This window comes from Serinus canaria, chromosome 22, assembly GCF_022539315.1.
Source record: "Serinus canaria isolate serCan28SL12 chromosome 22, serCan2020, whole genome shotgun sequence".
In the NCBI taxonomy this organism is placed as follows: domain Eukaryota; kingdom Metazoa; phylum Chordata; class Aves; order Passeriformes; family Fringillidae; genus Serinus; species Serinus canaria.
This window is the reverse complement of record NC_066335.1, coordinates 3,862,918-3,878,558: the sequence shown is the minus strand read 5'-3', so window position 1 is coordinate 3,878,558 and position 15,641 is coordinate 3,862,918. Positions and strand designations below refer to the sequence as shown.

At 50.2% G+C, this 15,641-nt stretch overlaps 1 protein-coding gene across 8 annotated transcripts in view; it reads right to left on the bottom strand.

The window, feature by feature from the left end:
* DOCK5 (dedicator of cytokinesis 5) overlaps nucleotides 1–15,641 on the bottom strand; it is a 79,559-nt gene that overhangs the window by 53,190 nt on the left and 10,728 nt on the right. For all 8 annotated transcript variants that reach the window (XR_007779344.1, XR_007779343.1, XR_007779342.1 and 5 more), the window contains exons 2-5: nucleotides 10,662–10,745; nucleotides 4,447–4,487; nucleotides 3,529–3,584; nucleotides 2,654–2,750 (exon numbers count right to left, since the gene is read on the bottom strand). Coding sequence is in view for 4 of the 8 variants with exons in the window: in XM_030232526.2 (XP_030088386.2) it covers nucleotides 2,654–2,750; nucleotides 3,529–3,584; nucleotides 4,447–4,487; nucleotides 10,662–10,745 (278 nt within the window). In the remaining 4 variants the exon portion in view is untranslated. The remainder of the gene's footprint in view (nucleotides 1–2,653; nucleotides 2,751–3,528; nucleotides 3,585–4,446; nucleotides 4,488–10,661; nucleotides 10,746–15,641) is intronic.

Here is a 15,641-nt window from a genome sequence, read left to right as displayed (position 1 = left end):
ACCTAATTGCAATTATCTCCCCATTCTCATCTCTGCAATGAACAGGAATGACATAAACCACTCATATTTCCCTCAGATGTAAAGGTATGAAAACAATCCTCCTTTGCTTTGGGTGGACACCAAGATGCTGATGGGGGCTGCTTGAATTTTCAGCTCTACAGAAAGGATATTTCACACATATTTCATAAACAAAACCCTCCCACCCCATGTTCTTACATAGAAAAGCTTGCAAAGAAAGAAAATTTGTGTGAACTTTCAGAGCAGACCTCAATTTGACCTGAGTTATCTCCACAGCTAATTCCTATTAGCTACACCAATTAAAAACTTTCCCCATTTTTGTATTTATTTTGCAGTGGAGATAAAGCCATTGCTGCAATGAAACCCACAGAAATTAACGAAGTGAAATTAAATGTTGCCAAAACAAAAAATCCCCTCATGTTTCCTTTTTCTCCTCAAATGCCTCCTTCCTCCTTTAGCTTTTTAAAAAAATTCTTTTAATACATACTGCAGGGAAAATAAAATAAACTCAAATCCATTTTAAACCACAACATTTTCCAAACCTATTTTAAGACTTATAGTGGTTAAGCACAGGAACATGAAAGATTTCTGCTTGTTAGAAAAACAGATTCTGAGGCTGGGATCTGAAAGTTATTCAGAGATAAAAAATGCCAGGAACAAAACTCTCTTTTCACACAGTAATACGATCACGTAGAGCTTCTCATTAAATTGAGAGGGTGGAATAAATTCTTGTGGTTTTGTGGCACACAAATACAACTTATTTGTGGCCTGGTGAAATTTCCAATAGGAAAAACTTGCTCTGGGTGCACTGGGTGATTAGAGCTCATGTAAACTCACTCCCTCTTCTTAATTAAAGTATTGGAGCACATTTTGTGCAGGCTGAACTTGTTACTGCTCAGAGAAAAATCAAATTTGACTCTTTAATGTGCCTTTAAAATAAAGCAACTCCCTGTGGACTCATTTCTTTGAGGAAGAAGCACCTGCTGCAGGACAGCCCTGCAGGGCCAGCTTGTGACACTGCTGAGGGGACTCTGTGCTCAGGGATTTAGGACATGAGAGCTCCTTCCCCACCCTACTGAGAGCCCCAGACATGGGAGGCCTTGGAGCAGCCAAGGAATTCCTCCTGTGGGGCAGGGACAGGACCAGGGATGGCTGGGGCTGTGCCAGGAAGGGTCAGGCTGGATTTTGGGAAAGGCTCTTCCCCAGAGGGTGCTGGCACTGCCCAGGCTCCCCTGGGGAGTGGGCACAGCCCCGAGGCTGCCAGAGCTCCAGGAGAGTTTGGACACTGCTCCAGGGGTGCCCAGGGTGGGATTTTGGGGTCTCTGTGCAGGGCCAGGAGCTGGACCAGTGATCCCTTCCAGACCAGAACATTCCATGATGTGGTTTGTGACAAGTCACATCTCCCCCCATGACACATCCCTGGTTTTGTCCCTTCCCCTGTCCCTGTCCCCCAGGGGAGTTCTGGGTGGGGATCAGCCAGTCCATGGGGTTCCTACAACCCTGCCAGCCCAGCAGAGCCCACCCTGCCCATAGCTGTGTCAAACTCCAGCTCTGTGCCCAGCTGGGCTTTCCTGCCCTCATGCAGGGCTGGCAAGGACAGGCAGAGCAGGGCCTGGATCTCCCAGGTGAGCTGGGCCCCCAGGCAGCCCTGACGGTGACAGTGTGACCTGTGCCAGGCCCTGCAGCCCCAGGGCAGTGCCACCCACAGTGTCACTCTGCCTCCATGAGACCCCACAGCTGAACACTCTGAGCCCCCATTTCATCACTCAGCTCTGCCCCAGGGCAGTGCCACCCACAGTGTCACCCTGCCTCTGTCAGACCCCACAGCTGAACCCTCTGAGCCCCCCAGGGCCCATTCCATCACTCAGCTCTGCCTAGGCAAAGGCACAGAGGACCTGCAGAGCCCAGGCTGAGCTCCCTTCACAGCCCCAGCCCCAGGCTGAGCTCCCCTCACAGCCCCAGCCCAGGCTGAGCTCCCCTCACAGCCCCCGGCCCAGGCGGAGCTCCCCTCACAGCCCCGGCCCAGGCGGAGCTCCCCTCACAGCCCCCGGCCCAGGCGGAACTCCCCTCACAGCCCCCGGCCCAGGCGGAGCTCCCCTCACAGCCCCCGGCCCAGGCTGAGCTCCCCTCACAGCCCCCGGCCCAGGCTGAGCTCCCCTCACAGCCCCAGCCCCAGGCTGAGCTCCCCTCACAGCCCCAGCCCAGGCTGAGCTCCCTCACAGGCTGAGCTCCCTCGCAGCCCCGGCCCAGGCGGAGCTCCCCTCACAGGCAGAGCTCCCCTCACAGCCCCAGCCCAGGCGGAGCTCCCCTCACAGGCTGAGCTCCCCTCACAGGCTGAGCTCCCCTCACAGGCCCAGCCTCGGGCTGAGCTCCCCTCACAGGCTGAGCTCCCCTCACAGCCCCCGGCCCAGGCTGAGCTCCCCTCACAGGCTGAGCTCCCCTCACAGGCTGAGCTCCCCTCACAGCCCCAGCCCAGGCTGAGCTCCCCTCACAGCCCCCAGCCCAGGCTGAGCTCCCCTCATAGGCTGAGCTCCCCTCACAGCCCCAGCCCAGGCTGAGCTCCCCTCACAGGCTGAGCTCCCCTCACAGCCCCAGCCCAGGCTGAGCTCCCCTCACAGCCAGCCCTGGCACTCACCACGTACAGCTTGTGCCAGATCACTGCCCACTCCCGCAGCGTGGCCGTCAGCTCCTGGCCGAGGGGCAGCTCGCTGGGAATCACTGTCTCGTGCTGCCTGGGGAGAAGGGAGACAGTCAGAGAAAGGTTTCACACTCAGGGTTTGAACTTAATGGAAAACACCCTTTTCTGATAAATGTAAAAATGGAAATTCCAGAGGAGCTGATGGCTACACAGTTCACTCACACATGATGTCAAGACCCTTAAACTGTTCTCAACACACACATCCACATTCATCATCCATTTTTAATGCAAAATGCTTCAAGCTCCTTTCACTCCTTTTATTCCCTGTGGATCTGTTCCAAACCCAGGATAAAGAGACAGAAATTAAATTTGGAAGAATCCCCACACGCAATGGTAACAGTTACTTGAAAATAAGAGTTGAAAAAGAAGTGTTTTATAAAGTTCCTTCCTTTGCAGCCGCTGTTTTGCTCTCACTTAAGGAGCACAGCCCCAGCTCAAGGAATCCAAGGAGGAGTAATTTCCTCCAGTGTTTTCCAAGACAGGAAGGAATCCACGCTCCTGCTGGGCCCTGGCTGCCAGCAGGAGTCTGTTATGGCTTGCAGAGTCCCCAGGGGAGCTGGATGGAGCTGGACTGACCCTCCCCACTGACTCGTCCAGCAGAGCTTCCTGAACTCTGCAAATCATCTCCTGCTGCCCCTACTCCCGACTGCTCTGCTTTGTCAGTGCTCTGGAAAATGGAATTACGCAGTGCTAGTCCAGCCCAGGATGTACACCCTGGCTTTGTGACAGCCACAGCCATTTCAATTGGTTCTTTTGGGGTTTAAATGGAATGAAATTCCCTGGGTTTTGCTGCCAAAGAAGTGCCAACGTACCCCCGGTCCTTCACGATGGCCTCTTTTAAATGGATGTAAGTTTCTGGAAAAATGCCCTGAAAATAAAGAGAGAAATGAAATAAATCAATCCTACTGTGGGATGGGATGTGACAAGAAGATATTTAATAAAAAACAGGGGAAAGGAGTAAGAAATGTCCCAAAAATGCCAGGAAAAAAGGACAGGGAGGAGCAGCAGGTTCCACATTGGCAACTCAGAGAAGCTGATTCCTTGTTTTACACCAATGACCCTCATCTTCCTGCAGGAAATGCTGGAAATTCCTGAAAATTACCAGTCATTGCCATCAAATATTCCTGGAGTCCTCTGTCAGGCTACCCTGTGCTCCCTAGAAAAGATCCCACCACCAGCACCTACAGAAATTCCCAAATTTTTGTTGTTACAGAGAAACCTTCTGGAAATGCTGGAATCCTTTTCTGTTCCCTTTTCTCTCCTCTTTACCCCTAAAAGCAGAGGCTGTGGGGGATGTTACCACAGGAGAGGAGCCAGCATTCCTGGGGGAACCTGGATTTCCAGGCAGCTTCCAGCCCAAGCTCCAGCAGCTTGGCTGAGAGTCAGGGATGTGTAATTTCTGGAATGTTTTCCAGTCAAAACTCTGATGTTCCCATTAAATAGAACTAATGCTGGACGTGCACAGGTCCCAGAGCATCATCATAAAGCAATAATCTCCTGTATGGAGATAGGAACAGCTAATTTTGGAAGTTCCAACTGCATCCCTCATGCTTCCAGTGGAGGAAGCCAACACATGGCTCTGAACTTTCAGCTCGAGGTCACTGAGGACAGGACACCATGGCCAGGAGTCCTGCCTGAGGTCAGGACAAGAAATAAAGGAGTTTTCAGCACCAGATGGGGTCTGGCAAGGTGTGAAATTAGATGGGAGTCACCCAAAAGTGAGGTCGTACCTTCTTGGATTTATTCCGGAGCGTGTATCCTCGGTACCAGCCTGGCAAAGCAAACACAGATATCTGTATTTCATTATTTCCTGCTGACAGCAATTAAATACAAATTGTGATTCTCAGCACCTTTCTACAACACCAATTTATGGATCTTCTCATTGGGGATCCACTCCTGGGAAGACAGCTCTGTTTCTAGGAGCCGAGCTCCCTCTGTCCTGGCACAAATCCTGTTTATCAATCCTACCTTGATAGGATTTAAAAATTGTAAGACAGAAGCAACAATAGTGCTGCCTGGGCCTTGGGAGCAAACACCTCTGAGAGAACCTTTCTCCTCTCTTTGGCAAGTGGGTTTTAACCAGGATTTCCATGGAATGGAACGGGTTGGGTTGGGAGGGACATTAAAGCCCATCCAAGGAGATTATGTCCAGCTGAGTGGCAGCATCAAGGGGGAAAGGGGTTTAAGGGAATAAACAGGCAAAGGAGAGAGGAGGGGAGGCTGGTTTCTCTGGGTTTGTTTTGAAATTTTTTTGGTGGTTTTATTGTTGGTCCCTGCAATATTCCTATGTTTATCAAAGAAGCTTCCATAAAGAACCATGGATCTCACACTCCTCAACCATAAATTAGAGCTCAGAATGATTTAAGTTGTATTTTTGAATATTTTTATGTGCATGTGGTTGTATTTCTATTTATTTATTGTCTGAAGTGCAGCTTTGTGCCCTTTCTCCAGCAATGGGGAGGTCCCTCCACCTCAAAAACTCCAATATTCCAGTAATAAGTTAGGAGGAAAGAAGAAATTCCATTTTTTCCACAGGAGGAAAACAAGATTATCCATTGCTCATGGAGCCATGGATGAGGTCCTGGATTAGGGATGAGAAGATTTAGGTTCTATTTTTATCTAAGTTGTCATTAATGGAAGGGGAAAGCACAAATTACTCAGGGTGGGAGACAGAGCTCATGGAATTTACTGGGGGGGATTTCAATTCCATTTAACAGGTTCAGCCCTTTGACAGCACAACTTCCTCCTGTTTCAAAGGGCCCCCTGGCCTTCCCCCCATTCCTGTAAAATATTTTGCAATCATTGCATAAAAGCATGTTGGGCCTGATTGTGCAAAGCTGTTTCTGCAAGCACCTCGTGCAACTTCTGGCGGAATTCTGCTCCCACCTTCAGTAACTTTATCCCTCACTTGAACAGGAACATCAATCTTTGGGCAGTGGTCAATTAATAACATGATTTCTTCTTTAAAAAAAAAACCCAAAACCTGCTTAAATCTTCAGAGGAATGAGACTGTTTAAGTGTTTGAGTGTTTTCCCCAAGCAGAGATGGGCTAAAAACAGAGAAAGGTTTTGCAGTTGATGATGACATGGAAAAATTTCAGCTGCTCCAACACTCAGACTGAAATGTGAGTGAAAACAAAAATATAGCAGGCTTGCAAAGAAATTACTCCAAGTTTGGGGTTGTTGCTTTGTTGGGTTTTTTTTAGTTGATCAAGTCCTCAACTTTACCCTTCACTAAGTGGATTTTATGCAGTATGTAAATTAAAATCTAAGGACAACTCTCCAGTGACGATCAAACTCTCCCCAGTGATGCAAGGCCAGGTCACATGTGGGACCACAAGGTCCCTGTTCCTCCTCCTGGGGGCCTGTCCTGTCCCACAGCACTCAGGGCATTGCTTCACCCTCCCCAGGGGTGACTGAAACCAGGAACAAATTCAAGGTAAACTTCTTTTCAGCAGGAACAGAACCTGCCAGGGGTCACGGTATGTGAGCACACATTTCTTCCAGCCACAGCTCCCCTAAAATCCTACAGCTAACAACAATAATGATAAATCCTGCAGGTTGGGAGAGATTTCCCTCGACAGCAAAGTGTCCTCCCAGCTCCCTGCTCAAAGACAGACTCCCTGCACTGGAGCAGCCTCCAAAGTCCTGGAGGCAGCAAGGTTCCTTTTCCAATCCCTGCTCTTCCTGCATTCTGCAGCACGTGCAGAGTGCTGAACCCTTGGCAGGCAGGAGGAACATGCTCTGAGTGTCTTCTTGTCAGGGGAAGGAGAAATCTTGTCCAGAGCTCGTGCCCTTCTGCAGGCAGAGACATGAGGGGAAAACAAAACCTTGCTCTGCAGTGTGGGACCTGAACTAACAGCCCTGGGCTCTGCAGTGGCTTTGGCTCTGTTTGTGTAAAAGGGATCCAAGAAAAGAGATCTGAGAGCTCTCAAGTGTCCTACATAGATTGTTACTGGCACACAGAAGCATCCCTGGAAGTGTTTCCATCCCTGGAAGGGTCCAAGGCCAGGATGGAACAACCTGGGATAGTGGGAGGCGTCCCCACCCATGGCAGGGGCTGGGACAGGATGATTTTAATGCCCCTTCCAACCCAAAGTATTCAATGACTCCATGGACAGCTTGTACTGGAACTATCTGGAGCCTTCAGTTCACACAGCTCAGGCTGTGGTTTCCCTCTGACCCCCTTCCCTATGTCCTTTGGCCAAGCTGGAGCTGAATTTCCAGGGATGTCACCCTCGGCTGAATCCCTGGCACAGGGGAGCTGCAGGTCAGAAAAATGAATCAATCAATCACCCCTGTGTTACCCCCTTCTGTCATTCCCCCCATGTTATCCCTGCTGTGTGTGAGCCTCATGATCCCTCCTGTGTTATCAACCTCTCTGTTATCACTCCCTGTGTGTGATCCCCACTGTTATCAGCCCCTGTGTTATCACCCTGTGTGATCCCCCATGTGATCCCCTGTTATCACTCCCAGTGTGATCCCCCTTGTGTGATCCTCCCCATGTGAGCACCTCTGTGTTAACACCCTGTGTGATCCCTGCATGTGATCCCCACTGTTATCATCCCCTGTTTTATCACTCCCTGGGTGATCCCCCTTGTGTTGTCCCTCCCATGTGAGCACCCCCTGTATTATCACCCCTTGTGTTGTCCCTCCCGTGTGAGCACCCCTGTGTTATCACCCCCTGTGTAATCCCCACTGTTTTATCACCCCAAATCCTCCCAGGGGCACTCACCATCCACCCCAACTGCATCAGCCTAACTGGGGCTTGGAAAACAAGAGGCAAAGCGTGTTCAGAGCCTCAGCCCCAATCTGGGTGGGATTTTGGAGTGTCTGTGCAGGGCCAGGGGTTGGACTGGATGATCCCTGTGGGTCTCTTACACTCAGGATATTTTGTGATTCCAGCCTTTGCAGTGGCAGCACAACCGAGCAGACATTTTGCAATTTCAGGAAGTTTCCTGGCACTGTGAGGCAGCACAGGAGCAGCACCTGACTGCAGGGACTGCCCAGAGGGTTTGGGAGCCGCCTCAGGAGAGGTTTGTGCAGCCCAGAGCTGCCCCAAAGTGCACCCAAAATTCCCTTTACTGCCTGTGCCTGAGCCCCAGAGCAGCTCAGCTCTCTCAGGGCTGTGTCTGGCAGCAAATACATTCACTGCAAACATCCAGCCCAGCCCACATCCCAGCATGGATCCACCTGGATCCCTGCACAGCCAGAACCCCAGAGCACAGGGGAGAACTCCCACCTGGCTGAGGAAGCCACTGCTGCTGCCTGCCAACAGCAGGATACGCAGAATGTTCTGGAACACCAGGAGCAGCAGCCCTGGGGACACGGTGGGATGTGCTCCTGAGCATCCTGGGCTGGGTGGTGACAGTGACAACACCCAGGGGCTGCTGCTGCACCCAGAGCCTCTGGACAGCCCCAACCCCCCCGAACCCCCCAAGGAATGGCACTGACAGTCTGGGAATGCCCTCAGCTACGGGCAAGGTAAGGTGACCCAAAAATGACTCCACAGGGCACCTTCCAACCCCAAAAATGACTCCACAGGGCACCTTCCAACCCCAAAAATGACACCACAGGGCATCTCCCACCCCAAAAATGACTCAACAGGGCACCTTCCAACCCTGAAAATGACACACAGGGCATCTCCCTATCCCAAAAAATAACTACCCAGGGAATCTCCCAGCTCCCCAAAAAAATGCCTTCACAGGGCTTCCTCCTCCCACCCCAAAGAATTATTTTATAAGGTATCTCCCAACCCCCAAAAATGATTTCACAGGGTTTGCTCCAACCCCAAAAATGACTCCACAGGGCATCTCCAGCCCCAAAAAAACTACTCCACAGGGCATGTCCCAACCCCCCAAAAAATAACTACCTGGGGAATTTCCCAGCCCCAAAAAAATACCTTCACAAGGCTTCCTCCTCCCAGCCCCAAGGAATTATTTTATAGGGCATCTCTCAACCCCCCAAAAATTATTTCACAGGGTTTGCTCCTACCCCCCAAAATTATTTCACATATTTCACTATTTCACATATTCACATATTTCCCATAATCATGTATTTCATTATTTCACAGGGCATCTCCCTATCCCAGACCCTAAAAATGACTCCAGCCCTTCCTCCCACAGAGCCCCAGCCCTGGACCCATGGAAACTTTTCCTCAGTCGAGGCCTGTGTGTCCAGATAAGAGCAGTGATTAGAGGAACAAAACCAGTTTTTATCAGCTCTGGTGGTGAGCAGGCAGCATTAGCATGAAAAGGAGCAGAAAAAGCCTCTTGTGAGAACATCTATCCTCAAACCCAGACCCCCAGAGAGCTGGGAACGCAGCTGAGAGCTGATATCCCAAAAAAAGAGATTCAGGAAGACACAAGAAGCTCCTCCCAGGCAGGCAGAATATCAGAATGGGGAGGGTTTGAGGTGAATTTATGGGAAATTAGAGCAGAGCCACCAGCTCTGCATCTCCTCCTGCACACTCCCAACTGCCTGGCCTGCATTTCTGGCTGCCCCTTCTGGGAAAAGGGGTTTTTGGTGCCCTGCAGGAATTCTGAGGTGCCTCAGCCACAGATTCCTGCTCCCCACTGATGGCTCAGCATATGGGAACCATCACTTTCCCCTTCACACATGAACACATTCACGTCTTTCCCAAACGATTCACAGGCAATTTTCTCCTGACAAAGCTCCAAACTGGGAGACTTCAGGCCAAAAAAAAGGTGCCATTTATGTACTCATTCCCTATTCCTGCATCTGTTGAACTGATTACAAGAAATAGGGGCAAAACAATTATAAAAAATTAAAAATAGGGAGAAAGAAGTAAATCCCCCAAATTCTGGCAAGTCCAAGATGCCTCCTCTTCCCGAGGGAGTTCTCCTCCCCCTCCCCTGTGTCTTTTTGCAGAACCATGTCATAAATCAGTGATTTCCACAGGGTATTTCCCTTTCTCCCCTCTCCCCCAGCACGATCACCCAGAGAGGGGTAAAACCAGGACAGAACCTGCCAGGACTGGGAGCTGCCCCCAGGTCCTGAGGGTGGAAGGGGAACAAAGAGCCAAGAACAAACTGCCAAAGGAGCAGCTCCCTGTCCTCAGGGCTGACCCTGAGCACAGAATCTTCAGTCAAGTCAATGTCACTTGTGAAAATAATTGGATTTCTATTTTACCTTGGAGTTTTGGAGAGGGAAGCAGCGACCAGAGCTTAAAATGATTGAATGGCTCTGCTCCAGTCTTAATTCTGAAATCTTTGTCAAACAGTCAAATTTGATAGGGAGAGCTGAAACACTCAAGCATCATTTTAATCTTTAAAAGAAGAATTTTGTCTACTCTGTGGTTTCCATGAAGGTATTATGAAAAACGTCCCAGTGAAGGACTAGGAGAAAGAGCCTAAAAAGGGTATGGAAGCTCCACAACTGGAGCATTTTAAGAACATTTAATGCCAGTTTGTGATATTACAACTCAAAACAACATGAACCATGAACTAATCAGCCCTTCCCTCTCCTTTTCTGTCATCCATTCAGATCAAGAACTTACTCAGGTTAAAAGCTACGGGGTTTTTTGTTTTGTTTTTTAATTATTATTCTTATTTTCCAGCAGGATCAGTTCATCCCATCAGCACAGGTGCTTGGCCTGGCCCACAGAGGAGCCAAAGCAAAGAGGTGAAAACAGCAGTGAACAGCCAGAATTAAATGTTTGTTTCCCTTTTAGTGCTGCCTTGGGATACTGGTGAAACCTTACCTTGATAAACTCTGCCTGGGACAGCACAGAGAGGAGAAGCCTCTGTGAAAATGCATTTCTGCATTTTTAACATTATTTTAAAAATTAAGACACTACAGCAGCCACTACACACTAAATTTGTGCTTTGGGGCATAACAGAAGTTGAAAATACAGATCTAAAAATTGAAAAATAATCTTGATTTGTTCCTATTTTCCTTTCAAAGCCCCTGTGAGCTGCACCTACCTTCGTACATCTCCAGGATGTGAACAGTGTCCCCCACCTGCAGGGACAGCTCCACGTCCTGCACGGCCTCGTAGTTGTAGATGGCTGAAAAATGGGGAGAAAAGGGGCAAAACCATGAGGGAATCAGCTTTGGGAAGGGGCTCTCCAAAGGCAGGCCAGGATTTGGGAAAAGGAAGAAAGGGATGAAGTCACGCTGGGTATGGAGCACACTGGGCAAGGACATCATGTATCAATTTCCAGATTTTATCCTGGAGATATCACTGACAGACAGCAAAGGGGGGTTTTACCTTCCAGACAGGCCTGGGACACCTTCTGGGGAGCTGCACATTCCCACTTTGCCAAAAACCTGCCCACAGAGCTACCACCACCTCAGGCACATCAGTTCTCATTTTTCATCTTTCTCAGGAGTAACTCCAGCATCAGAAAACACCAGAAATGGGATGCTGGAATAAAACCCACCCCCATTCCAGACTAACCACTCCTTCCCACACCAAGTCACACTTGCTTGCTGCTAGAGGCTCTCCCCAGCCAAGAACCAATTTTAGCACCAAAACTTGGGATTCTGTGTGAATTTAATCCCTCCCAAAGACAAAGTTAAGCTGGATGCTTATGGGATTTCCAGGGGGAATAGGATTAAGGGCAGGAGTGCCTTTTCCTTGGGACTTACTGCAGATTCACCGAGCTCTCCCTGGGACCAGGTGAGAAAGTTTAAATGGAATTTGCTTTCAAACCAAGGAAAAAGACATTAAATCAGTGAAATGCTTTGCTGTGGTTCAAGGAACTGTCAGCAAAGTCAGAGCAGACCAATCCCAGACCCCCTGATTTATTTAAAATACTGATTTAAGAATAGATCACATCCTAAATGCAGCAATGAAATCTTCCCAAACACAAAGTTCCCATATTTATGTATCCCTGAGGAAATCCATTGGTGAACAACCACATTTGTTTTAAAGTGAGCAAAAAAATCACCCAAACATTTTCAGAGGAGAATTCTTGAGACTTCCCAAGGTTCGTGTTTGAGGAGCTCTGGACTGGAAATGAAATAAATAAATAAAAATCAGAGCTCTTCTGCCAGGAAATTCCCAGGAAGTGCCTTCCATTCCCACAGGGGTGAGGGGCTCTGCCTCCTGGCCGGGCTCCAGCACAGCCTGGGGCTTTCACCACCAGAAATTCTTTCCCAGATCTGAGCTTTCTTCAAAATATTGTGGCTTCAAACATCCCAGCAGGAGCAGGCAGGGGATGTGCATCCTTGCAGGATCCCTGATCCCAGGCAGGGACAGCTTGGTTTGTTCCCTGGGGCCACAGGCACATGGACAGTGCTCTGAATCCATGATTTCCACAGGATCACAGGAATTTTACTGGATTTCTGCTCCTAAGAGCTCCTTGGACACCCACCTTCCTCTCCCTCCCCAAAGAGGGGCTGCACATCAGGATTTTAAAGCTGACTGGTGAGCTGGGTGTGGGGCTCAGACACCTTAAAGGCCCAGAACTGGCCCAAAGTAAAAATTCCATTCATATTCTAACAGAAAAATCTGGATAACATTCATGGCCAAAGCTGAGTGTGACTGAAAAGTGTGGAGTGGTTTGGGCTGGGAGGGGACTTAAATCCCACCCAGAGCCACCCCTGCCATGGCAGGGGCACCTCCCTCTGCCCCAGGGGGCTCCAGCCTGGCCTTGGGCACTGCCAGGGATCCAGGGGCAGCCACAGCTCCCTGGGAATTCCATCCCAGCCCCTCCCCACCCTCCTTCCTTCCCAACCTCCCATCCATCCCTGCCCTCTGGCACTGGGAGCCATTCCCTGTGTCCTGTCCCTCCATCCCTTGTCCCCAGTCCCTCTCCAGCTCTCCTAGAGCCCTTCAGGCCCTGGAAGGGCTCTGAGCTCTCCCTGGAGCCTTCCCTTCCCAGGTGAGCATTCCCAGCTCTCCCTGGATCCAGGTGAGCATTCCCAGCTCTCCCGGATCCAGGTGAGCATTCCCAGCTCTCCCTGGATGCAGGTGAGCATTCCCAGCTCTCCCTGGATCCAGGTGAGCATTCCCAGCTCTCCCTGGATCCAGGTGAGCATTCCCAGCTCTCCCTGGATCCAGGTGAGCATTCCCAGCTCTCCCTGGATCCAGGTGAGCATTCCCAGCTCTCCCTGGATCCAGGTGAGCATTCCCAGCTCTCCCAGCCCTGCAGAGGGGTTCCAGCCCCAGAGCACCCCCAGTTCCCCCCTGGCCTGGCCCCTGCAGGTCCCTGTGCTGCTGCAGGGCTGCCACGCCCGGGGATTCCCACACACAATCCCCACATGCCCCGGGTTTTTCTGGGACAATCACCCATTATACAAACACCAGGCTGCATTTTTCCCATCAACTGCTGCCCAGGGAAGGGTGGGTGGACACAGGCCCAGCCTTCCTGCTGGGAACACAGAGTTAATTCAGCCCAAAGAGCACCAGGGAGGACCCAGCCATCCCTTCCCCTTCCTAAAGATCACAGCAGCCACAAGACAGAACCAACCCCTGCACTGCCCTTCCCTTCCCCTTCCCTGCTCCACCAGGCAGGTTTCACATCCCAGCACGCAGCATTTACAACCTGGAGGAACTCCCACATCAAAAAAAAAACCAACCAAAAAAGTCAATTTTATCTTTCCTTGCCTTGCCAGACTGAACTAAGCCAGAACAGAGGGTCACTGTCTGAAACCTCCTCCCTCAAGCTTATGCACAAGATTATAAAAGACAAATTGCTGGCATATTTTCCCTGGGAACTCTGCTGGTTGCAAGTGATGTTTCCTGCTGCTGGAAGTCAGAGCTGTCCCCAGCCATCCCATCTGCAGGGATCTGTGCTGGGAGCCCCCTCTGTGACCTCTGCCTGACTTGAAAGGAAAAGGAAGCTTCTCATCACAAACATGGCCATGGTGTGGAAAAATAAAACCCCTTCACTTAAATCCTGACAGAGCAGCAAGAAAGGAAGAAGGAAAAATAACACAGAGAGTTTTGTATTTAAATTTGCAGCAATATCTGAAGTTAAGTCTTTTTGCTCCGAGCTAAACTTCAGCTGTGATTCCGTCCTTTGAAATTCACTTCAGAGTGATGATCCTGCTCCTTTCATCATCCCAGATGAAAAGCAGCACTGAAACTGAGGAAATTTAATCCAAATAAGGAGGTAGAGGTGGAAAACACAAGCCTGGGTTTGTTTAATGATCATTTCTTCGAGCACAACTGGAGGCAATGTCTCGTGTTTGGTTAAAAGGTGAAGAATGTGTTTTCCAAGGACACCCAGCCCATGGAATCCATCAGGATTGGAAAGGGCAGCAGATAATTCCATGAGCAGTTGATTTTATGGCACAGCTGGGGCCAGAAGGTGAAGATAAGCAGCAACTTTCATGCTCCAGGGCAGAGGGTGATTCCTCAGAGGGGCTGGAGAGGAACCCGAGGGCATTGCACAACCTGGGGGATGCTCTGCCCCAAAGTCACCCCAAACCAGGGTGGCAAAGGAAACCTGGCAGAGCCTGGGCTGCCCAGGGCTCAGGAAGCAGCTCTGGCCCTGTCACTGCCCTGGCCACCAGGTCAGCCCCAGCACACATCCCTGAGCCAGGGCCACCCCAGCAGCACTGACAGGACAGGGCCTGAGCACCAAGCATGGGCACAAAAGAACAAGTACAATTCCACTGCAAGCAAAGCCCCCCAGCACACTTTAAACCCCAGCACAAAGCTCCTCCTTGTGCCAGAGCCCAGGGAGAAGCCTCAGTTTGCAACAGGTCTGTGAGCAGCTCATGGAACCAGGGACAGATGTGGTATTTGTGACAGAATGGCTTCAAAGTGACAGAGAGGAGGGTTAGATGGGATATTGGGAAGGAATTCCTGCCCATGAGGGTGGGCTGGAATTCCCAGAGCAGCTGTGGCTGCCCCTGGATCCCTGAAATGCCCAAGGCCGGGCTGGAGCCCCTGGGACAGGGGAAGGTGTCCCTGCCTTGGCAGGGGTGGGATGAGCTGTTAAGTCTCTTCCAACCCAACCATTCCATGATTCCATGTTTCTGTTAATTCCTAGACCCATTTTTCCCACAGATTATTTCCTTTCCAAGACTGCCCTAAAGGCCAAGCTGGGCTAGAATGCCTCAAAATGCAAAGAAAACGAAGCAGCAACTGTCACACACAATTTCTGTGTAACTCAAATCAGAAGGAAATGGAATCTCTCCCTCTATGAGGGCACTTGAAATGTGAATTATTGGCCAGGAAAACAGAGCCCCTGCAAGATCCATTATCTGTGAGTTGGCTCTGAACCCCCCCTGCCCCACCCAGCACAAAGACACAACAACCCTGTCCAAATGCCACGTCCTGCTCCCCCTGCCCTCCCATCTGCCAGCAGAGGCTGGGGCTGCTCCCCAGAACAAAGGATTCCATTCAGGAGCCCAGCCCCAGCTCATTCCATCCCTCAGCCCCACAGCCAAACCCCACAGCACAGAACCAGAGTGATCTGAGCTCTGCTGCAGCACCCAGGAATGGCCTTTCTGCAGGACAGCCCTGCTTGGATGAGCCTGGGATGGTTCCTGGTGCCAAGATCCAGCCAAAAACACAGTGGCTTGATTGAAAAAGCAAGGAACTGCCCAAGGAATTCATTCTTCAGAGGAACAAAGTCTTTTTTATGTATAGAGCAAAAACATTCTGGTAACTTCCCAGGAATTTGTGTCTGACAAACTGAGAATGGCATAATTAAGATTTAGATGTCAGGCTACTTCTGTTTCAAAAAAAAAAAAAGTAATTCATGCTTCAACACTGGGAAATATGGACTTTTAGTCACTGTCATGAAAAAATTCCCACTCCTGCATGGTGGCTGCTGCCATTCAGATCAATTCCAAAAGTTCTGGGTGAGTGCTGAGATTGGGGTGTCAGTAACTCCGATTTATGGGATGGTGCAGCTGGAAATGCCTTCATTAACAGCCCCCCTCAGACAGCAGAGCCCAACCTCTGAGGAGCTGCAGGTGGACTGTCCCTGCCCAGGGAGTGA